This window comes from Lissotriton helveticus, chromosome 5_1, assembly GCF_964261635.1.
Source record: "Lissotriton helveticus chromosome 5_1, aLisHel1.1, whole genome shotgun sequence".
NCBI lineage: Eukaryota > Metazoa > Chordata > Amphibia > Caudata > Salamandridae > Lissotriton > Lissotriton helveticus.
The window spans coordinates 1,621,191,163-1,621,216,086 of record NC_136065.1 but is presented as its reverse complement, the minus strand read 5'-3'; the positions used below and the strand labels follow the sequence as shown (position 1 = coordinate 1,621,216,086).

General features: G+C 46.6%; 1 protein-coding gene across 2 annotated transcripts in view; it reads left to right on the top strand.

Moving 5' to 3' along the window:
- LOC144755653 (uncharacterized) overlaps positions 1–24,924 on the top strand; it is a 533,565-nt gene that overhangs the window by 94,683 nt on the left and 413,958 nt on the right. Inside the window, exon 1 of one of the 2 annotated variants that reach the window (XM_078644811.1) lies at positions 4,567–4,750. The exons of the other annotated variant lie outside the window; for it this stretch is intronic. Coding sequence (XP_078500937.1) covers positions 4,729–4,750 — 22 coding nt within the window. The 5' untranslated portion in view covers positions 4,567–4,728. Of the gene's footprint in view, positions 1–4,566; positions 4,751–24,924 lie in introns of those variants that run through there. 2 annotated transcript variants of the gene reach the window in all.

The following is a 24,924-nucleotide window of genomic DNA, read 5'->3' as shown; positions in this document are numbered from 1 at the left end:
CTTTAAATAATTTTGTCGTCTCCACTCCTGAACATCTCACACTGTGCACTCGGTGATGTCCTACATCCAGTTCCTTAAATTACATTGACTTACACTGCTATATTAAATATTTTTGCAGCCTTGAGAAAGCCCTGGTCCTTCTGACCACCTAGGGCGAAACACGTGTCGGCTGTTGCAGTATTTACAATATAACCCAAATAACATTCTGGAATAACAAGGATGTAACCAATAATTTTGGTCATGAAAAGAATATAAAAATACATTTTAAAAAACTGCTTTCTTCAAAAACAAACATAATTCAAATGGGAGTCTTTTTTTGATGTTCAAAACACTTGCTAATTAAGGAGGCATAGATGCTTAAATTATCCTGTACTGTTACAAGATGCTTAGGTGTGTTGAGGTACTCATGAGGCAGGGAACCAATTTCTTTGATTCGGGCTTTGCTTTTAGACTCTGCACAAGTCAATCCTGTCTCCAGGGACAATTCTTCGTTTCATGCTATCAGGTGGGCACTTATGAAGTCACCGCTCTCCAGATATCACAGATAGATGGTATGGTTCCCTCACGGGAGGTCTTTGATGTCCCTGAGATCTCCACAAGAGAACGGGGGCAAAGCAACAAGCCCTTGGAGAGCACACTTCCAGGCAGCCAGCCACTATTCAGAAAGGACACATGGCCCCTCTGAAAGGCAGTACTCCTCCTTGTGCACAAGATATTCCTCTGGCATTGTGCACCATACAGTTTCAGGTTTCTCAGGTATTCTACATCTTCACAAGTGTATCTCCCCCCCCACTGTGGTATGGCACCAGTGGTTATATTGTAGTGTGCCTTTAAAGTTGAGGGTGGTTCAAAGGGTTTCTTTTTGAACTACAGATGTCTCCCCTAAATTTCAGTCCTGTCTGCCATGAGGCCTTGGAATGCAGATATTAATCTTTAGTGGGACCATGATATGGTTTCTCAGAGGTCAAGTGTCAAAACCTCTTCCTCCAATATATCCAGGTCTGACATTCCAGTTGATGACCAAGATTTATAGTTGTTGCTGGGGAATTAACAGATGTACTGCCCCAATCTCCAGTGTGGACTGGAGTAAAACTAAAAGGCACTCAAAGAATTTTAGAGCAGAGAAATGCCCACTTCCTTGTTGTGGCATTTCTAAGGTCTTTATGACAAAACCACCTTTACTGTAGGAGATGGGTTGTCATTGTGAATCCAATGTTAGGAAACATGATGAGGCTGCTCTACTGCAATCCACTATTGCAGCCTGAAGTTATTTTACTCATTACACCTTGTTAACCTATGGGAATAGTAAACTTCATCGGTCGTTCAAGCACAGAAAGGCATTCCCAACTACAAGGGCTGGGAACGCACATGTGTACCTGCCCACTTGCCACCTGCTTCACCCCTTAGGACTTACTCTATGTGTGCTTCAGTTTTCGTGAAGAATGCAAAAAAAACAATTGATGGACAGAATGTAGAACAATGTCATACATTCACACCAGTACAGAGATCTGGGCCTAAATCCATCGGTTTTTTTGCTCACCATGTCATTCCAGTTGAACCCAGTCATATGCAAATCGGTCTTGACCCTGAGCTCAATGGGAACAGTCCAGCCTGGACTGGAAACAAGCATCCTAGGACTGGTTTCGGGGTTTCACCCCTCATCAGCCAGGATAGCTTGACTCCAGTGGCATGGCAAGCACGGGACCCATGATTGGGCATACCTGTTCCACTCGGGGTGACAAATGTAAAAAGAACAATTGATGGACAGAATGTATAACAATGTCATACATTCAACACAGTATACAGATCTGGTCCTAAATCCATCGTTTTGTTTGCTCACCATGCCATTCCAGTTTGAACCCAGCCATATGCAAATCAGTCTTGACCCTTAGCCCAATGGGAACAGTCCAGCCCGAAATGCCAGGTCAGGTCCTCCGTGGACTGGAAACAAGCATCCTAAGACCGTTTTTGGGTTTTCACCTCTCATCAGCCAGGATAGCTTGACTTCAGTGGCATGACGAGCACAGGACCCACGTCTGGGCATACACGTCCCATTCGGGATGACAAATGCAAAAAGAACAATTGAAGGACTGAATGTAGAACAGTTCAGGCTGGACTGTTCCCATGAGGCATAGGGTCAAGACTGATTTGCAGATAGCTGGGTCTGAACTGAGGTGGCGAAGTGAGCCACAGATTGATGATGGATTCAACCCAGATATGTGACTGGGGGTGAGTGTCTGAAAAGTTTCAGTGCTCTGTCCATCATCTCCTTGTGTCTGCTTTGTTCACCCTAAGTTGGCAGGATATACCCAGACATTGGTCCCTCGCTCACTTTGCCACTAGATTCAAGCTAGCCTGGCTGATGAAGGGTGTTACCCAGAAACCAGTCCCAGGATGCTTGTTTCCGGTTCAGGGAAACCTGGCTTGGCAGTTCAGGCTGGACTGTTCCCATGAGGCACAGGGTCAAGACTGAGTTGCCTATAGCTGGGTCTAAACTGAGGTGTCGAAGTGAGCTAAGGACTGATGATGGATTCAACCTAGGTCTGTGACTGGGGGTAAGTGTCTTAAAAGTTTCCGTGCTCTATCCGTCATCTCCTTGTATTTTCAGAATGCAGAACAATGTCATATATTCACCCCAGTACAGAGATCTGGGCCTAAATCCATAATTCATGAAAGACACCCTCAGGATAGGCCAGTGAATCAGAAAGGCCAACCTGGGCGGAACTGCAATTGTGAGCACACAGAGCCGCAGTTGCTGGCTTGATACATGTTTGAAAACACCATGTCAGCACTGCTTTCTAACTTGTGTGGGTAGGGTTTGTGCACTTTCACACTGAATTTAGAGTGGGAAAGTGACCAGAGACCTATGGTCACAACGAGAGTGTCAGCAAAACCCAGGAGGTGTCCTTGGGGAACAGCCTATCCCTCTAGGAATGGAAAACCCACATCGGGGTTTTTCCTTACCTGGAAAGAGTAGATGCACATGCAGTTACCCACCCCTCACTCACCACGAGCTGCTCCCTTTGGACTTACCTTGGGAGCGTTGTGGTGATAGTGAAAGGGTCGCTCAGAGTTCTCTACGGAGTGAGAAAGGCCAACTTGAGCACGATACCTGCTTGACAGGCTATTCTGGTGGGTGGCACCATCTGTGCTGCATTCCACTTCTAGCCAGTGCAGTACACGTCCTGAGTATGTGGGGTACCTTCTTACAGGGCACTCACAGGTACCATACCTAAACCCATCAAGTAGGCACCCCTTCCTAGCATGTGTAAGAAGGGTGCGTGCACTTTCAGACTGCAGTCCAGTGGGAAAGAACCCAGAGTCCAAAGGCCAAAAAAGAGAGTTAGAAAAAACCTGAAAGAAAAATCAACTTTTAGGTTAATCCCTTAAGAAGGGCCATGTCCAACACCAGCTCTCAATTCCTGCTTTTGCTCCTATATCGTGCCACCTCTCTCCTTCAGACGTGATCTGACCAGTTCCCCGCTGTATCTGGATTGCTCTCCTCTCGCCATTCTTCCTTGCGCTCTTTCAATTTTCTTTTCAATTGTTCACATTCCTTTCACCTATTTTCTCTTTAATACTGTTTACTTATGTCTTTCACCTTGGCAACTGCTCACTCCTTTCACAGACCTGAACATTTCCTCAGTCCAGGAGATTAACACACTGAGGTGGGAGCACCTTTGTAATTTTGTTCCACTGCATTAATTATGAAAGAAAGAAAGAAAGAGGCCCACAGACACCCTAACGGTACTTGTTTGACTTGGTTCCATTTACCCAATCACAGGTGCTAGGATTCTGAACGTCAGAGGCAGTTTCTGGAGAGGTTTCATGGGCAAGCCGTCGTCACACAGCGGACTACTAGCAATTTAGTTTATTTTTTACCTTTTTCATAAGACATTTGATGTATAACCTGAATAAGAAAAAATATGCTTCCTAACTTTCTGTGTTTTTTCTAATCTAAGCATAGGAATATCAGCATATCCCAGTATTGGACACTCCAAAGGGGGAATGATTGGAAAAGTTCAAAAGGCACAGCCTTACGACTCACCTTGAAGCGCTTCAGGGTGCTTAAGCAGTGTAAAGACTTCCCATTCAGCTCACAAACGGCAGTGCAAGGCACCCTTAACCACCGAATATGCAACGAGTGGGTTAAGCATCGTCTTTGTCTGCTGTCTGCCTAGTCACCAGCCATATAGTACATCATCTCTCCTGTTAAGTCAGCGGCCTTCTAATTAGCAGATGAAATTCACTTTTTACAGAGCCCGGCTAAATGCCTCTATTCACGAAGTATGATATCCTCATGAAAAACAGCCTTTTCTTAGCCGGGCAGAAGTCCAAGTAGAGAGGTAAACACGCTCTTTATTTATTTATGCGTTTTTATATAGCGTGGACTTGCACTTCACAATAGGAACAGTAATGTTACATGAGGAGAAAATTACAAGTGTGCAATTACAAGGGTTCTGGAAAGCCGTGTGGAAAATGTTATCCCTGCGTCTTAGGAAGCAAGTGAAACTAATCAGGAACTTATTTACTAGAAATGCTATAACCTCGAGGTAACTTGAGAACGTCATTCATTCCTCTAGGGCGGGTGCAGCTGCTCTGGTTGCAACAACACTTTCACTTTCGTTTCTTGTAAAGCCGGATTTCCCACAGGGAGGGGAGGGCGTAGTTCGAGCTGGGCAGAAGAGCCAGCTGCTGCGAGCGGAGGGGGACGCGTTCAAAGCGACCATGGCACAGTACAATCCTGAAGGTAGGAATCCGGGATACGGTCAAGCACCGAACTCTGCGGGGTGCACGACCCCACAGCCCGCTTTCACAGTCGGGTGGATTAACCGGTCGTACTGTACACGTTTTAGTAAATATTAACTTGGCCTTTGCACTGGACCCATGTTCTTGCCAACTGAGTGAATTTCTTGGGTTCGAAAGTAGCCTGTTAGCTAAAAGCGCTCTAAACACCATGCTGAAAGACGGCTGTTTAGCGTTCCAGGCCAGCTCTGAAAGTGCGTGCCCTCCCCTATAAAGTCAGACCCAACCATAATCCAAACCCGGAAATCTCCACACACATCCGCACGTCAACACGATGTCACCGCACACATAGACTGAATGCTCTCGTTTGTCGGCAGGTGACATGCTAACATAAACATACTTCCATACACCCCCTTGCACTTGGATATAACTACAGAAGGTGTCCAGGTTGCCGTTGTGGGTGTGCGGAGCGCCAACCACGATGGTGAGCTTTTCATCCAACTAAGCTGAGAGACGGTCATGGTGTATTTGCAGATGACGCAGTCGTGCTTGAACGTGGTGCTGGCTGGCAAGGGAAGCCTGTTAGTGCTTTATTTGTAAACAAATAAGTGCCATACTGTCATTTATTTATCCCAAACCTACATTGATACTAATCAGAATGCAATGAATGTGGGCTAAAAGGGGGTCATGGCATGTCTCCTGAGCAATGGTTACAAAACCCCTGTCACCCCTGCTACGACTTTTACAAGTTTTAATACTAGTTATTGGTATACGCTTGCAACTATGTGGTTCCAAAGTATGTTTACCCTCTCTCCTGCACCACCCAGTGCCAGATAATGGCAGTGAGGCCCAGGGGAGGGATGGGAACCCTGTGATATAGGACATGTGTGTTAACCCCTTGGGCGCTCGGCACAGTGGCGCTGTGCTCAGGATGAGCTGAGCTTGTCATGACCGCCGCGGAACGCCCACGCGTGGATAATTCCCCTGCTGTGTTGGGCGTTCCATTAAACGGGCATGGTCATGACAAGCTCAGCTCATCATGAGCACAGCGCCACCGTGCTGCGTGATGACCCGAGCTCGTCACGAGCGCCGCTGTGCCGCGCGCGGCCCCCCTCCCCCAGCACCGCGGGGAAATTAGCCCCGCGGGGACGGGGTTAAGCACCTGCAGGACGGCTAGAGGAGCACAGCTGACGTCCTGGCAAGTGCGGCTTACAGTGAATCCAGGAGAGGTTCACCTAAGCCTTGAGGGTGGGGGTACCTTTTATGTGGCTCTTACAGCCTCACTGCTTTGCTACAAGATATGTATCCCTGTGTGCAGCACTGGCCACACTTTTGAAAAGTCACCGTCAATCTTGTGGATGATATGTCTTGTACACCTTCCACAGAGGGGCTGGAGTAGCATTGGAATGCAAGTTAGCGGAGCCAAGTTGCTCTTCCTGTGGGGCAAAGGATGTAACATACTTGTTGCAGTATTGGGGAAGTTAGAGTGGTGCTGTACTGGTAAGTGTTAATCTTGAAAGTAAAAATGAGTTTAGCAATATTCCCCAAAAATCTTGTGTTGCACTTTTAGAAGCAACGGTAGTAAGCAGCTTCTTCAGACTTCGGTTTCAACAAATGAATTTTCAAAGATACTCACCATTAATTTTGAGATATTTAATTTGTTTTTTATTATTCTGCATTTTAAGCACCACAAAGCCTCCAGCAAATCCACCATATATCCACCATCAGGGGCGGCTGGTGACATTTGAAAGTGGTGAGGCGTAAACTAATTTGCATATTGCACCGCAGCGAGCGAGCCCGAACCACCTTGCATCCATCCATACATCATTCATGCATCCACCCATCCATCCACCCACCCACCCACCCATCCACCAATTCTGCATCCATCCTGCATCCATCATTCATTCATGCATCTACCCATCCATCCAGCATCCATTATTCATTCATGCATTCACCCATCCATCCATCCTGCATCCATCATTCATTCATGCATCCACCCATCCATCCTGCATCCATCATTCATTCATGCATCCACCCATCCATCCTGCATCCATCCATCCATCATTCATTCATGCATCCATCCATCCACCCATCCATCCACCCATCCATCATCCATCCTGCATCCATTCCTGCATCCATTCATGTGTCCACCCATCCATCCATCCTGCATCCATCATTCATTCATGCACCCATCCATCCATCCACCCATCCATCCTGCATCCATCATTCATTCATCCACCCATCCACCCATCCAGCATCCATCCATCATTCATTCATGCATCCATCCATCCACCCACCCATCCATCATCCATTCCTGCATCCATTCCTGCATCCATTCATGCATCCACCCATCCATCCACCCTGCATCCATCATTCATTCATGCACCAATCCATCCACCCTGCACCCATCCTGCATCCATCATTCATTCATGCACCCATTCATTCATGCACCCATCCATCCATCCATCCACCCATCCATCCTGCATCCATCATTCATTCATCCACCCATCCATCCATCCATCCACCCATCCAGCATCCATCCATCATTCATTCATGCATCCATCCATCCACCCACCCACCCACCCATCCATCCACCCATCCATCATCCATTCCTGCATCCATTCCTGCATCCATTCATGCATCCACCCACCCATCCATCCATCCATCCACCCATCCATCCTGCATCCATCATTCATTCATCCACCCATCCTGCATCCATCATTCATTCATGCATCCACCCATCCATTCATCCACCCATCATTCATCCATCATCCATCCATCCATCCACCCATCCTGCATCCATCATTCATTCATGCACCCATCCATCCACCCTGCATCCATCCTGCATCCATCATTCATTCATCTACCCATCCACCCATCCTGCATCCATCATTCATTCATGCATCCACCCATCCATTCATCCACCCATCATTCATCCTGCATCCATTCATGCATCCACCCATCCTGCATCCATCATTCATGTATTTTTATGACCATATAACTTGCACACAGCTTGTCAGTGTTTAATACCAGTCTCGAACCTTGTACTCCAGCACCAATGATACATGATTAATATTAATTGTTTTTAAAAACATGTATTTATTCGACACCAATTTCACACCTTAGTCGGAACATCATTTTTATTTGTTTTTTAAAATATCTATTTATTTAATACAAAGTAAGTCATGTATACATTTTTATGGTTCGATAAGAGGCTCGAACCTGGTTTCCCAGCACCAAAGTCGGCCGTGCTATCCGTCAGGGGTTATGTAACCGGGCTATGTAGTGACCAGCCAATCCTGCGCCAGGATTGGCTGGGGGGGCACCATGACTCCTCGCCCAGTCGCCCTGTCTAACCCCGGGGGCTGCGGCCCGCCCCCTGGTCCTCTCTCTAAGGGGGAATTCACAAGAAAACGATCTGCGCATGCGCGGGCATGTTTGTGCCCAAAAATACACTTGCGCAGCTGCAGCAGCCCGATCCTCCCCCCCCCCCCTTGCGCACTCCGGGAAGGTCGGGTGTCTCCCGGCCGGCAGATAGCGCGATTTTTTAAAATAATTGTGTTTGGCTTCCAGTGACGAGTGGTGGGTCCATGGGGCTTAGTGGGGCTTCGCCCCTACGCCCCAATGGACGCACCGCGCCTGTCCACCATGAATTTACATTTCTAAGTGCCGGGCGATGGCCACCAAAACAAGCATTTACAATGCAATCGGTCTTGCCTTTGGGACCTAATATATGTTTAGCTATGCAACCCGTTAGCCTGGGTGCTGAAACATCTATTGTTCTTTAACATGGAGGGAAAGTAAGCATCAAACTGTGGATCCCGCCAGGTATGGGAACAAGTGGAGAGAAATACTGCCTCCTGTCAGCGGGAAATGGTATTGTCCAAAGCTCGGTTTTTAATATAAAATCAGGGCCTTCGGGGGTCAGGTCACTGAAAATACAAGATTTTAACAAAATATTATTGTCTGCGGATGCTCGTGGAAGACAAGTTTCAATGGCCTGGAATCTAGGGAATCCTAAAGTCTTTCTGGTATTTTGCTGACCTCTACTGGTCGTTTTATATCAAGAAAGTTAAATATAGGCAGCTGCCACAAAAATAAAGAAAAAGTCCCTAAGCAGAAAGCAATTCTGGTATTTTACTGACCTCTACTGGTCGTTTACTATCAAGACAGTGAAATAGATGCAGTTGTTCACAAAAAAAGTCCCTAAGCAAAAGTGGAAGCAGACAAGTCTTGGGGCTGATCTCCAGATCCCACAAAGTACATACAACAGATCTTCCTGACCGCGCAAGCGCCATCTCATCTTGACCTAAAAATGGACGTGCAAAACCATGGTAATCCTTAGTCATTTTGTTAATGTGTATTTGTAAAGAGCACAATCACTTGCAAAGGTATCCTGGTGCTGAACACGTGTGTGTGCCCCTGCCTTTGGGAGGTTGGTTTATTGAAATGCCAAGCCTTCAGCTATTTGCATTATTCAAGACGAGAAGAGGGGCTCTGATGTGAAGTGGGAAGCTGTTCCATGCTTTAGGAGCGGTGTAAGAGAACTCCCACCCTCCTGAACTGCTTCTGTGTATGCACGAGATGAGTGCGAGTAGAAGTCCTGCGTAGCACATGTATCTGGGTGCTTGGTGGAAGGAGATGCAACTTTTCAGGTAGGTGGGGCCTAAGTTGTGTAGTGCCTTGAATGTGTGTGTAAGGAGTTCGAAATGAGCGTTGTTAGAAATTGGGTTTCTGATTGGCAAAGGTATGCACCCTGTCCAACAGAAGACACAATTCTAGTCAGAATAAGCTACGAACACACCAAAGGGTAACCTGTGCTCACCCTCTGGAAGCTTGGCACCGAGCAGTTGTGCTTATCTAAAGAGGCAAAGTGTAAATTATTTGTGCCACACACAGACACACAGTAGCATAATGAATACATCACAAAAAGACCCCATACAGGTTTATAAAAATAGTTTATTATGTTATAGGCAAAACAAGACCAAAACAGCAAAAATCTATTGTATAGAAGTTGAGATATTGAATTTTAAACGAATAAAGGCAGCTAAGAGCCTAGAAGCAAGTAGTGCTGAAAACTTTACTTGAGCTCATGCTTGGCCGGGGAAAAGTCAAAGTTTGAGCTGACTGTGGCGGAGTGCCACCCGGCTACAGGACCCACGCAGGACACAGTGAACAAAATACCTTCCTGTTCGCAAACAGCGAGACCCGTCAATCTTCTCCGGGCGGTGAAGGTGATGCGTCTGTTCCGAAGACGGTTGCTGGAGTCAAGAAGCATTGAGAGCTGCACCGGCTTCTGCCGTGCAGCCAAAGTGATGCGTTGTTCTCACCAAGGAGCAGCGGCTGTGATACTCTGTCCAATGCGCGATCTCTGGAGGCAAAGCACTGGTTCCGCTGCGATTCTCCAAATTTGCTCCCACAACCAGTTCGATGCACTGGTTCTGTTATACACAGAGACATGAGATGCATTGAAATCTGTGTTGCAAGTATCTGCGCCACTTCCAGTGTGCCAGGCACAGGAGCAGGGGTAGAGACTTTGAATTCCCTGAGTCTGAAGCAACAGTAGGCAAGCCAACAATCCCAGAATCCAGCTCTTCTTCTGAAGAGTCAGAGAGCAGCTGGTAGCAGGATACCACAAGAGAAAAGAAACAGACATTCCAAGTCTGCAGTTCAAAGATGAGTCTTGTAAGCAGTACAGAAGTCCTTCTGACAGAGGTTCAGTTCAAGATCCAGAAGTGTCTTATTTTAGTGAGTACCCAAAAGTGCCTTTGATGTGAGGGGTGGCTTCAAAGCAGCTCTCTTAAGTTCACAGACCCCCTTTCACGGCCAGTCCTGTCTGCCAGGCTATTTAAAGGGGCAAAATCAGCCTTTTGTGTGTGGACAGGACACTACCTATTCACGTGAATTGCTAGCCCCTCCCTTCCATCCTTCGCAGGCACGGACATCAGAATGCAGATGTATGTAGATTGGTACTTAGACACACCTATCCTACCTGTATTGTGGCTGTGTAGAGGGAATGCGCAAAGTGTTGCTGTCACCCACCCGAGTTGTGTATTGGAGACAGGCTATCAGGCACACTGAGAAGTAAGTGCAGAGAAATATCCACTTTATAAAAGTGGGATTTCTAAAATAGTAATCTTAAATCCAACTTTGCCAGTAAGTAGTATTTATCAATACCATTCCAGACATATGAATCATCAACAAGCTGCTCCTCTTTGATCAGAAATTACAGTTTAAAAGTGTATTTAGAAATTACCAATGCTAACCTATGAGAGGAGTAGTCCGCACAGTAGTGAAAAATGAAATTGGCTGTTTTTCACTACCAGGACATGTAAACCATAAAAGTATTTGATCTACCTTTTAACTTACGTAGCAGCCTGTCCTTAGATCTACTCAGGGCCTATCTTAGGATTGACTTATACATAATAAAATTAGAATTGAAGGCTTGGCAAGTAGTTTTAAATGCCAAGTCGGAGTGGCAGTAAATGGCACACACAGGCACTGCAGTGGCAGGACTGAGACAGGTTTGAAAGGCTATTCCTGTGGGTGGCACAATCAGTGCTTCAGGCCAACTATTAGCATTTAATTTACAGGCCCTGGGTATATGGCATACCACCTTACAAGGGACTTACAAGTAAATTAAAATATGTGTAATTGGTGTATGCCTTATTGACATATGTTTAGCTCTAATTAGCAGTGATTTGATGCTCAGAGTCCTTAGGCCAACAAAAAGATTCCTTATCTAAATAGTATCCGCCTTGTAAATCCGCATGATTAACCCCTTGACCTCGGCTGGAATTTCCCTGCGGTGCGGGAAAATCTGATGTGTGCGCAGATCAGACGGCTCCCGGACGTCCAATGCACACGCCCACTGTGACGTCGGATGGCCGGGGGCCGTCCGGCGCAGGCAAGGGGTTAAGGATCGAGGGGTTTACCTATATTCCACCACACTTGGTCCAGAAAGTACGCTTTTGTTAAAATGCTGTAATTCCGTTCAATAGTTTTTGAGATATTTAAAGATTTACAGATATCGATATTTGAGAATTGTGAGATCTGATTGGCTGAGCCCTCCCGAGCATGAGCTTGCCTCAGATTGGCTGCCAACACTTCAAACCTGGAAGTGTTGGTAGCCATCTTGTGCTTCAGACCGAGGGAGAGGGGAAAAAGGTAACAGAAACATAAAAAAACAAAATAAGGGGCAGGGTAGGAACACCCTGACCCTCCAGGCCTGCTCATAGGGTCCCACATGGACCCCAGACCCAAAAAAAAGGTAATTTTTTACATTTTCGGCTATGATGTGCAGGGAGCGTGTACCCTGTTGAAAATGAAAAAAAACGAAGCGCGGTCTCCCGCTCTTTGTTTTTTTAAAGCGGGTGGGCCAGGTCCCGGGGGCAATCCTAAATTCTGGGGACAGCCACCTCCCCGGGACTTTATAATTTGTGCGCGGGAGCACGAGCCTCCCTCCCCCCCCCCCGTCAGCCCAAGGGATCGCCACCTCCCTGGGGCTTTATTATAATAAAGCCCCAGGGAGGTGGCCCCGTGGGCCCGCCCAGCCTGGGGACGCCACCTCCCCTGGGCTTCATTTAAATACCAGTGGGGCCTCACTGGCTCCCCAAGCCCCGGGGATCGCCATCTCCCGGGGCTAAAATAAATATTGTGTGTGGTGGGGCTGGAGCCCCCCCACACAGCCCCGGGGACCACCACCTCCCTGGGGCACTGTTTATTCAAATGCAGGGGTCTGTTACGGACCCCGGGCTCCGGAGACCACTACCTCCCTGGGGCTTTAAATACTTGAGAGGGGCCCCCATCCTGGAGCCCTTGTTGGCCCTGGGGACTGCCACCTCCCAGGGCCGGCTCCTGTAATGTTGCTGTTTGCTATGTGCTCCTGCCACTGTCATAGAAAACACTGCTTTGGTTTTTGGACGCAAGAGCAGGAAACCTGCTCTCGTGTCCAAAAACCAAAGCAGATTGCTTTTGCACAAGGGAAGCTGCATGTCAGCAGCTACCCTTGTGCAAAAGTAGTGCCAGCTCCCGCAGGAGGCGGGAAGATTGCGGGACTGTGAAAGCATTGGGGCTCCCCCCCATGGTCCCTAACAGTGAGGCCAGGCCCCGGGGGATGGGAGCCCTGGGTCCAGAATTGGCCTGGGAGGGGTGCGACGCAGCCTTCCTCCTTTTTATAATAAAAAAATGAATGCCCGGGCCTCGGGGGATGGGGTTCCCAGGGCTGAAATTAGCCTGGGGAGGGGTGCCGCGCGCCCCCTCCTCAAAATTACAATAAAATAAATAATGGGCAAGCCCCAGGGGATGCGGTCCCCAGGGCCAATAATGGCCATGGGAAGGGGGCCATGCAGCTCCCCTTCCCTATAATATAAAAGCAGAAGGACGACCCCGAGCGATGTGGTCCCCAGGGCCATAATTGGCCTGAGGAGGGGGGCCACACGGTCACCTCCAAATGTATTGATTTTAAAAAAAAAGTCTGGCCATGCCCCGAGGGATAGGGTCCCAGGGGCCTACATTGGCCTCGGCAGGGGGGCTGCACCGACCCCTTCCTGTTTTTTATTTTTCAAAGAAAAAGGGGTCAGGCCCTGGGGGATGGGGTCCCCAGAGCCCCAAAAATGCTAAAAGAAGGGGGGCCACTCAGCCCCCCTTCAAAATATATATATTTTTAAAAGCTGGCATCTTGCCGGAGGCCCCGCCCTCTCCCTGCACTACTCTGCAAACGCGCCTCCTGCCACGTTGTAAGTTGGGGAATTAATTCCCCTTGAATACTGAGGTTCCCTGGGGGGCAACTATCCCACCAGGTACCTCCAGGAAGCCACAGTGCTGGATTGTAGAGAAGTGGTCCGAGGCCACGACATTTTTACACCACTCGGCAAATGGGCCTCTTGGCCTCTCGTGAGGCGATGAGGTCCTCTTGTGTCCTGAGCACATCAGGACACAAGTGGACATCATCCTCCTAGTAATGTCACTGAGCATATCATGAGTGATGTAATATGTGACATCATCAGCAGTGCATTGCGAGGGCGCAAGTTACAGTTAGCTCTACTAACTATAACAGCCAAATTTCTCTGGTTTTGGACGAGTGAAATGTCCAACTAAATATAACTTCCCTGAAGCCTATGGTTTTTTCAGTGAATATATATATTTAAGTTGTCCACTAGTTTGAAGACGCACTCCCAGGCAAGTAATGTGAAGTGAAGCTAAAAAACGACATTTGGCACTGAGGTTCTTTTCTTTAGCCTACCGCGTTTCAGAACTTCCCTGGTCCTTGGTCACAGGCAGAAATACAGCTTTGCACAAACACTCCTGCAGCACCTCCTTTTAGCATGATAATTGGCAAATGACATTGAATTGCCCACTGGAGGGCTATGAATTAAGGAAATGGTTTTATATGGCAGTGCACACCTACTAAAGGAAATAAAAAAACTGCTAGCACTAAGAATTCTAGCATGCTTTGTAAAGTTTAAAAGCTCACTTGGGAGGCCCACCAGAGGGCAATACTGCTAATCAACATGCTAATCAACATGCTAATAGGATGTCCTGCAGGAGTGTTTGTGCAAAGCTGTATTTCTTCCTTTGACCAAGGAAGGTCTGAAACATGTGAGGCTAAAGAAAGGAACTTCAGTGCTGTTCAATTAACATATTTAATCATAAAAGCGGGCGCCAATTCAATGCCATGAATAAGCGAGAATTACGTGTTGTCTAATTAGACACACCCACTGAATAGACAAAGAAACGGAGTAATAAACGGTGAGGCCATATGGCTGTGACATGTACCATTACATCAGGCAACCGTAAAAACATAATCGCGAGCACTTGTATACATATAAGGATTCACTTACCCTAGATTTAAGTGTACTATACTTATCAAGGGGCGGTAGGGGTGTGCCCTGTAGTCAGACTCTAGAGTACGAGTCAAGTACAAGAAAATACTCAGAATAAATTCAGAGGGTGTAATGAAAGTTAGTATCAGTTACGGCAGAGTTCATTTACACAGCTACTTGAGGTGGTGGTTAATCGGTAGGTAGTATTTACAACCTCAAGGGTCCCGGCCCATGGCAAACCTAGTTGTCTGCCCGCTCTTCCTGGCTGGTGATTTGCTCTGTTTGTGCGTTCATTATATACCCTGTGGCTCGGCCCGTGCCTGTCTACTTCCAGTCATGTTCACAGAGAGGGACGTCTTGTGTTAAGACTCGGGCAAACAACTGGACTTACCTGATGACGGCTTACTCCGCATTATGGAGTTTGAACCGCACCGATGGAGCAGTCTCGGATATGGAGTTTCGAGATGTATGTCTATCACAGAGATGTTGTTTATTACCTCATTATAGGACCAGATCGAAGCAGGTTGTATATTTTTCGGCCTAATTTGCCTGCTGTGATTGCGCATATTACGATACTTCAAGCACTGGGTTTCAATAAAAAATGAAGACCAGACCATCATATGAACCTAAGATTTATTAGATGACACCTGGAAGTGGTAAATTGGCTACCATCTTGTTTTTGTTATAAATCTTTAACGTCTATATTGTTAAGTGAGTCGGGACAGTTAGACTGGCTTTTAAGGCAGTGGTGGTGGTTATCATCAGGTCATCCAATTTGGTTGGTCTTACTGCCGGAGCTGTAGGCACATGTCGCTATAGCCAGTATGTGTGTTTCAAAAGTGGTGATACAGGTTAATTTATAGGTTTAGTTGGTGCCCCTTAATTGCATCGGTCTGCCCTACTGTATTTGTCGATAATCTGTAAACCCACCTTTGTTCCTTCTCAAGGATCCTACCAGTGGTGTTGTGGCCTGGGGTAACCTTCTCGATTATTGATCATCTCAGATCCAACAGAGAGTGGGTCCTTGAATGCCAATCTCATGCAGGAGCTTGATGAGGATGGGGTGTGAGAAGATGTTAAATGCTGTAGAGAGGTCCAAGAGAATAAGGGCTGCAGCGTCCCCTCTGTCAAGGATGACGGAGATGTCTGTGGCTGTGAAGAGTGCTGTTTCTGTACTGTGGTAGGCCTGAATCTGGACTGTGTGGTGTTGAGAAGCTGGTGGATGCTGAGGTGGTTGGTGAGACTCCGGTTGATTATTTTCTCTAACACCTTTGCCTGGTATTGTAGGAGGGAGATGGGTATGTAGTTGGAAAGTGTGGCTGGTTCAACAGATGGTTTCTTCAGCATGGGCATATGGTAGCAATTTTCTAGGTGTCAAGGAAAGTGGCTGAGTCACTGAAGGTTTTGAGAAACAGTTGTCCTGCATCCACGCTCTTTAAGTGTCCTTTGGTGAAGGCGTAGTGGATGCAAGGGCCAGATGGGGCCCCCTTGGTCTTGGAACTCATGGTTGCATCAATTTCGTTAATGGTGATGTCTGGCCATAACATCAGGGTTTGTTGTTTGGCTGTGATGGGAAGTCGGGTTGTGACTGATGGGGTTCTTTTGAGAGTCAAGGTTGCTGTATATGGAGGGAATTTTGTTTCAGAAGAATTCAGAGAGTTTGTTTCTAAGATCTTGTGAGGGGGCGATGTTGCTAGAGGCAGCAGGAGGCGCACTGAAATCTTTGATGATGGAAAATATTTCCTTGCTGCTGTTGATGGTAGATCGATTTGAAGATGTGGTGTGTTGACTTGTTTTCTATTTGCACTCCAGTTGCTTCCAGTGGTATTCTATCAGCCTGAGTTTCTCTGTTCTTACCAGAGATTTTATTTAATTAGGTGCCAGATTCAGAAAGCACCACTAATGCATGCAAACTGAGGTAAAGCACTATACAAATGTGCTTAACATAATAAAATACAGTCTTGGATGGTCATAAGCACCTTTTACAAACAACACAGGAATAACAATTTTGACTAACAAACAGTCAAAAAATAGATATTAACTTAAAAGTTAGACAGATCCACCTCCTACTACATGCTCAATGAATGGACGCTGGTCGCCGAATTAGAGCACAGCACAGGCCTCCAGCAACTCTTTAGCTTATTTTGCTAACCTGAGGGAGTGGAGGTGGATGTGAGTTTTTGTGAATTTGGAGCGGTTGAGACCCTCCTGCCTTGGGCCTCCCAGCCACAGATTACCAGTACATTGCCTTAGGGACAGGGGGCCCTGTTCTCATGAAAGTGAGACATTGGAGAGTGCATTTCAGCTCACTGTCACAGCTGCACATAAGCCTACAGTTCCCAATACCTAAACTGCATTTTAAGTTGCATCTTCCCATGCACATTAAGAACTTGCCCTTAAAGTATTTATATGCTTGCATCAGGTCATGATGTATGTCCTTAACCCCTTGCAAGTGCGGCGAATTTTCGCGCTGTGTGGGTCAGTTACATAGTGGGCGGGATTCGGAGGGCCCCCGACCGTCGTAAGCACACGCCCACCGTGAAGCATGACGGCCGGGGGCTGTCATGAGCATGCAAGGGGTTAAAGGACTTCCAAACTTAGTTTTTAGGTTTCGCCTAGCGACGCAGCGCATGCAGTGCTCGCTTGCAAGATCTATTGTCATTGGTTTTGCTTCGGAAGCGGGGTGGAAGCTGCACCCATGCTTTTGATTGGCGCGCGTCGGAAATGCTCGCTTTTCAGTGCAAGGGAGGCATGTATGTTCCCTCCCTGTCTCCTGTTTGCCGTGCCTGCCCAGCCAGGAGATGTGCATGCGCACAGCGTCTCTGCAGCGCTGTGACTTCACACAAGGAAGACACATGCCGTTCAGCACTTTGTTTACTGTGTTTGAGGTACGTTTCTGAATCTTAGCTATAGAACCATGTACTGTTCGTCGTGAATTGCGCTTTCACTTTGACAATGCTTTCTGCTTATTTTACATCCTGCCCCACACAGCACTTGGGGTGCCGGCTTCAACAATGGCGGCTGCTTCTTGTTTTTATTTGTAGCACGCCATGTGCGCTTTCACTTTGCCAATGCCTTCTGCTCATTTTACATTCTGCCCCACACAGCACTCGCGAGACGCCGGCTTCAACAATAGTGGATGATTTTTATTTTTATTTGTAGCATGCCACGTGCGCTTTCACTTTGCCAATGCCTTTCACTTATTTTACATCCTGCCGCACACAGCACTCGCAGGACGCCTGCTTCAACAATGACATCCACTTCTTGTTTTTATGTGCAGTACACCATGCGCCTTTTCACTTTGATAACGGCGGCTCGCCATATTTGACTTATTGTAATTCCTCACTCATCCCGACATCTGCGCATGTTTTAGTTCTCCATGCTGCCCAGTCCTGCCCTCAAACCTTCTAGGGCTCGGTCACTCCCTTACTTAGTCTGCCTGTTCTGCTTAAGTTTCTAGGTCCCCGTGTCCTCTGTCAAGGGCTTTATTTACCTTTCCAGATTTGTGGAAGGGCATGACCAGGCTGCAGGCGGTTTCACAGTCTGGGTAGGGATTCTTCAAGGTACATACTTCCATCTCAGACGTGACCCTGAACTACATCTTCACAGCGTGTATACATCTTCCAGACATATTTGCCCACAGAGCAACCCACTGCACACCCTTATGAAACACTTTACATGAGTACCAGTTATGTTACACAAGGACACATTCATTTTTGGTATTCACTGGATTTGCCCACAATCACAAGATGCTGAACAGACATCGAGGTTGGAACCAGGTTCCGCAGCTCCGAATTCAGTAGCTTTGGTTAAGATACCTTATGTAACTTGAAACTGTTGTCACCCGATACGTTCTCATTAAACCTCATTTGTAATGGTTGTCACCTTCTGAGTACTGTATAGCGCTCCGATGCCCTTGGGTCATGTACGCACATAATTAAACATTCTAAAATACAAAATAAAGGAGGATACAACAATACCGATAGGGATTGTAGAGCTATGCGGTGTATGTGGACAGTCGCGGTGCTTGATTTATAAAGGGCACAGGCATAGCTCTGCAGAGATGTCACTAGGTGCTGACAGGGATATGTACAAGAGGGTAGTCACACTCGGCGAGCAAAGGAAAAAACTTATTTTGACTGCCCCATGCCAAATGAGGCCTAGAGTGCTTAAGCGCACACATGGGGGCATAGATGTGAGAAAGTGCCATGTTCTTGCATTGGTATGCCCCCACTTTTTTCTGAACTGATGATGTGCTTTGACTAAGTGTGCCCTGGGCTCCTGCCAACCAGGTACTCAGGGCCTGTGTTCCTTCCCTAAAACTGTGTTGAAACTAAGACCCAATTGGCATCTCTGGCCACCTGTCAGCCCCTAGTAAATGGTACACTAGGTACCCAGGGCATGGTGACCAGAGAAGACACCTGAGGGCTGCAGCACTTATTGTGCCACCCTCAGAGGCTCTGTACCCTGACACCCACACACTGCCTTTGCATGCTGAGTGTCTAAGTACAGAACTAAACAAAGAGTCGACATGGTACACATCCCTGTGTGCCATGCCCACAGAACCCACTACCCTAGCATACTTCAGTCACCCCTCTAGCTGGGTGCCCTATGCCAGAGGTGTGGGCACAGGTGAATGAGCCCTGTGCCCCCACAGTACCCAGGGCCATTCCTGGGTACTGTAAGTGCAGTGATGCCATTAAGAGTAAATGGTGCTGGGAGGTTGTCATTACGAACTCCACAGCACCATAATGGCTACACTGAAGACTGACAAGTTTGGTACCAAACTTCTCAGTACATTAAACCCGCACTGATGCTAGTGTGGAATTTAATGTAAAATGCACCAGAGGGCATCTTAGAGATGCCCCCTGAAAACCTAACCTACAATCCACGCCTGGGCTTAGTGGCTGCAGAGGCTACCACACAGCAGATGTGTTGCTGGACCCCTGGGTGGAGAGCCCCCCGCTCTCCTGGGCCTGCAACAATGCACATCCTGGGTGCGGTGCTAGGTCTCCTCCCCCAGGATGGGCAGGGGGAAGCTTGAAAGGCATGCCGCCTCTGTGAGTTTCTCCAGACCATTTGCTGTACTCAGCAATTGGCCCCCACCGGTTCTAACCCCCACTCTGGCGGGAAACCCTACGTCAGGAAGGGGGTGTGCCAGCCTGTGCCAACCCCACCCCTCAGGTGGGAGAGGCGAGGTGAAGCACGACCCCGGGCTCCGGCCATCTTGAAGATGGGGAGCCCTGCCCAATCACAGCTAGGCTCCTGCCCCCTCCCACAGGAGAGGAGCAGGCTAAGGGGTGTACCCACCCCAGGACAGGGACCTATTGGTCCCTGCCCTTGCCCTACCTGTAACGCCCCAACATTTAGTATTTAGGGGGACCCTGAACCATCCTTCCTCAGATCCCGATACGAAAAGAAGAAAAAAGATCAAGAAGAAGAAGACCCTCCGTGCAGCTGCTAACAGGACGACAACAACTGACTGGCCCCAGCCCTACCGGCCTGTCGATCCTGGAACCTGCTCCTGCCTAATCCCGGCGACTCCTGCGGACAGCAACCTTGAGACACCCAGAGGACCTGCCTGCCTTGACCCTCTTAAAAACTGGGACTCCCATCAGCAGAGGCTCAGCTGCAACAACACCCCTGGTGCCAGCCAGAAAGCTCCGGACCAGCCCACTCTGCACCCGCCGAGCCCAGCCCATGTCCGAGTGATCCAAGACCACGAGGACATCTCCCCGGCGACTGGGACCCGAAGTCCAGTGCCCAAAGACCCTCCTCGACGAACCAGACGGCGCCTGCAGACTCAGAACCAGAGGCCCCTCCAACCGCGACCAGCTGAGAGTAAGCTTTCCCGACACCAAAAGACACCCCTGCACCAGGCGCCCTACAGCCCCCTGTGCCTTCCTTTGGGGTACCTACCTGTGCGCCAAGATCCCAACTTGCCTCTCGAAGTGGTGGTCGCTCCTGAAGAGTCTCCGTCCCCGAGCCTGCAGCCTTTGTTCATTTGTTATCTTTCCTATTGAATACCATTGAGCACCCGCCGGCTCAAAAGCACCCTGCACCCAGCTGCCCGAGTGCCACTGGCCGTGCCACCTTTGCCCTGTCGTACTTCCCCATTTGCCCCAAGCAAGTGACCCGGAGCCCAGCTCACACAGCTGCGTGGCCTGCTAGCCAGCAGCCACCAACTGGAGGCCCACTGCTCCTCATTGGATAACATTGGGCCTATCTACCTCTGCACCGGGCCGCCGCTGAGCCGCTCAGGGTGAACCAACTGTACCTACCTGACCCTGTGGGACCCCTGAGTCTATGCCCAGAACCTTAACTTCACCAGTCGAGTGCTCACCTGGAAACCGGTAACTCACTTACCTGCCATTGGATAACATTGACTGGTTTGACTCGAAAAATCTTCTAAGTGTGAAGCTTTGGAAACTTAAAATATTCATATGAAATCAACTGAATTCCGACTTCCGAAGTACTCACCTGTGATCAGGAGAGAAGCCAGTACTGTACCTTGTAGCCCAATACTGAACCGCAAAAGTAATCCTCACCGGGTTTACTAGTAACCTATATTTTCTCCATAGGAATCCATTGTCTGCTTTTCTATGAAATTTCTTCTAAGTGCCTACTTTTGAAAACTTGAAATATTCTTTAAAATCCTACGAAATACTGAAACGTAATTGCTTACCTGTTTTAAGTTGAGACCCCAGTGCTGGACCTAGGAGCCCAGTACTGGATTACAAAAGTAACGAGATCGTACTTTACCTGCAACCTGAATTTTCTCCCATTGGCTAACATTGCCAGATTTCTGTTGAAAAGTTTCTAAGTGTGAACTTTAAAAATAGCTTTATATTCCTGAGAAATCACTGAAATAACTAAAACGTTTTTACTCAATTGTTTTCAGCTTAGACCCCAGGACTGAATCTAGGATCCAGTCCTGGAACTTCCAAAGTAATCTACAAAGTATTCAACTGTGTTTATATAGAAAAACCCATTGAGCTCAATTCTAAATTATTGTGTGTGGAATTGTGTTGCCTACTGCAACACCTGTACCTATTGTGTTTACAAAGTTTATTGCCTTTCTGCAAAGTACTCATCTGAGGCCTCTCATATTGAGAACAGTATATTTTGATACCTATTGGTTCTAAAAATAAAACAACTATATCTTTGATATAAAAACAATTGACCTGGAGTTCAGTCTTTGAGTGTGTGAAACCCTTTGCTGACTGAGTGTGTACAACAAATGCTTTACACTGTCCTCTGGTTCTGCCTTACTGCTCGACCAAGCTACCACTTTAGAGAGTAAGGTCACACCTGGCTTTAACCTCTGTTATACCTCTGGGGTTTGTGGACTCTATACACACTGTACCTTATTTCCTGGTCCATATATATATATATATATATATATATATATATATATATATATATATTTATATATATATATAAGTAATTTAAGATGTCGTCTGACACGCTAAAAGACCGAGAAGCGGCAGCTTAGGAACTTTTCGACTATGTGGCCCCAGCAAGCAAACAATCATTGCCATCGGGGGCACAAGCAGTAAAAACTAATGAAGATCTAAAAAGTAAAATGAAGGCACTGGAGAAATTGATGCGCGGGGAACAGGCTAAGTGGTGGGAAAACAAGTCTCTGCAGCGTTACCTGGATGTGGGGAGAATCCCCAGAGTGTTAAGAAACTTGACAGCACCAAGTTATGAGCAGCCGAACCCTGACATGATGAAGGAATGGGCCCAAAGCAATTTGGATTCTTCGAGACGTCTCGTTGAAATATTGGTAAAATATACTGAAATAGACAGGATTGAGCTACATAAGTGTATTGAAGTACTAACAGACGAGATAACACCTTTGGGCTCAGTGGAAGAGATTGCAAAAATGAAAATAGAAATGATGACCCGTTTGCGCAAAGAAGAAGAAAAAATCAAAGAGCGAAAGGTGTTCAAGTTTCACCGGGATCGTGTGGATTATGATTGAGGACGCATTTTCACCTTTGCGCGAAAATACGATGCCATAAAGTCTTCCAAGTTTGCGGGGACAAATAAATCAACGGCGGATGCTTCGAACAATAGGCAGCTGGCCGACTCCTCATACTCTGATGCCAGCTCAGATATTGAAAGTGAAGTTGAGGGGGACGCCAACAGAACCACATCCACTATGCCCCGCGTTGTCCCTTCTCCCGCTGAAGACATAGATTTTTTTAGTAAAGGAACGAAGGGCAACACTTCGGCCGAGATTACAACAAAATCCGTCCGGCAGAGGAGAAACTACAAGCGACGACAAAGGCGTAAAGCCCAAAAACGACTCAACCCCGCGAGGCAACAACAAGAAACGCGGGAGAGGTTGGTGGAATCGCCGGTAACAGACTGTGAAACAAATGAAAGACTGTCATTAATCTGTCTGAAGCGGTATTAACTAAATCGGAAATTCAAATACTAGCATTGGGACTATCTTTTTGCAATGAATCAAATTTTGATTATCCTAACACACGCATGGATATATACAAATTTGTTAGAAAATTAAAACTGCGCAAATTTCACGCTTTCAAAACGTCCAACAAACCTATGGATACAACTGTTTCAAGTACACAAGAAACTTTGACATCCCATTCTGTCTCTGACTCAGAACAAGCTTTATTAACTACTTTGACAAACTTACACAATGAAAATGCCTGTGTGGAAGATGATCCCTTGTCCCCTAGTTGTTTTAGTCAATCTCGGGCATACACCGACGCAGAAATTAAAACTACTCCATTCAAGAAAAAATCGAAATTCACTCCTATACTAATAAGAGACGGTATTGACATTTTTAATGAGCATGTAACAGAAGAAATAAAAAAGCTCAATTACAAAACGTGTAACTCCAAAAAGAAAATCTCCAGTAGAAACAGGCAATATTACCATCTGATTAACAAATTGCAAAAAAATGAGGATGTAATAGTGAGGAATTCCGACAAAGGAGGAAACGTGGTGTTATGGTTATGTAGTAGCCTGTTAAGTATTGCCGTGCTGCAAAGAGGCTCTGGTAAAATCAAATTAACATCCCTTTGCCCCAAAGTGCCAGCACTTTTTGATAAATAATTATGCTCAAAAGTGTAGGCAGAGTCCTGATTCACAACCCTGTGTAAAGTGTACACAATGTCCTATATACAGTAACCTGTGGTATAATCTTATTATACGTATTCACATTATAGACTAATGCTGGCGTCCTTTTAAGGTTACAGGTACTCTGGTCACAGTGAGCACGAGGGTCTTTTTCTTGCAGTTTTATATAGCATAACCTCATCCCTTGCTCATTGGAGTGCTTTACTTTAGCAACTGTTATATTTGCAAGGTCACATTCATTTTATAAGGCTCTGGGGGATTAACTGATTTGCCCAGACCACAGGATTTCGAGTCAACGCCAACACTCAAACCTAGTTGACCAGTCCCAAAGTTGCAGCTATGGCTGTAATGCCACATCTTATACCACAATTTTGGGTAGAGCTAGAGGTAAGCTGTGGGTGAAAGTTATTTCAAGGCCTACCCTTAGAAATACCAATGTTGTGAATGTATTTATTGCCTCTTTGTTACGGCATCTGCCTCCCATGGTACTCTTGATAACTTTTAGAGGTGGCATTGAAATGCTGGCTGAATAGATCGAAACAAGAAAATAATATTATCCCCGTGCACTCTATTTGATTCAAATTCTATGGCTTAAGATAAATGCTGTTTGAGTTGGCGCTTCATTTGTCGCACGTCGTCCCTCCGTGCCTTTAGAAATCTAATAGTGATGTGGAGAGGGTCACCTATCCACAGAAATGTGCGAACAGTAACCCATGAAACTCTCTGGTTTCTTATCGAAATTTGGATTTATTCAATTCTTCATATAAATTCCATTTGAATTATAAGTTTCATATTGTCATTCAACTTCAATGTTATATGCAAGCATAATAATCTTCTTATGATGCAAACAATTCACAGTCTTTCATAATTTTCCAACGATACCCAATGCATTTCGGGTCATTAAAGAAGGACCCTTCATCAGGGGTCTGTAAAAAATGAAATGAGACAGGACCTGAATATACGCTCCACTTAATCAAAAATATGTAACATGTAAACATCAACAGATACAATGAATAATGTACTATGTCATACACATGCATTTGATGTGCAAATATCATGAAACAGTTTGTCAAAACGTGCACTATTGTTATGATTCATGACATAGGTAAAACGCATACAAGGTGCCTAACGTATAACACATCGGAAAAGAACACGAAGATTTCCAACGTCACTGCCATTAAACATGAATGTTGAATTGAAACCAATCACTCGAACGCGCTGTAAGCAAATACTCTCAAGC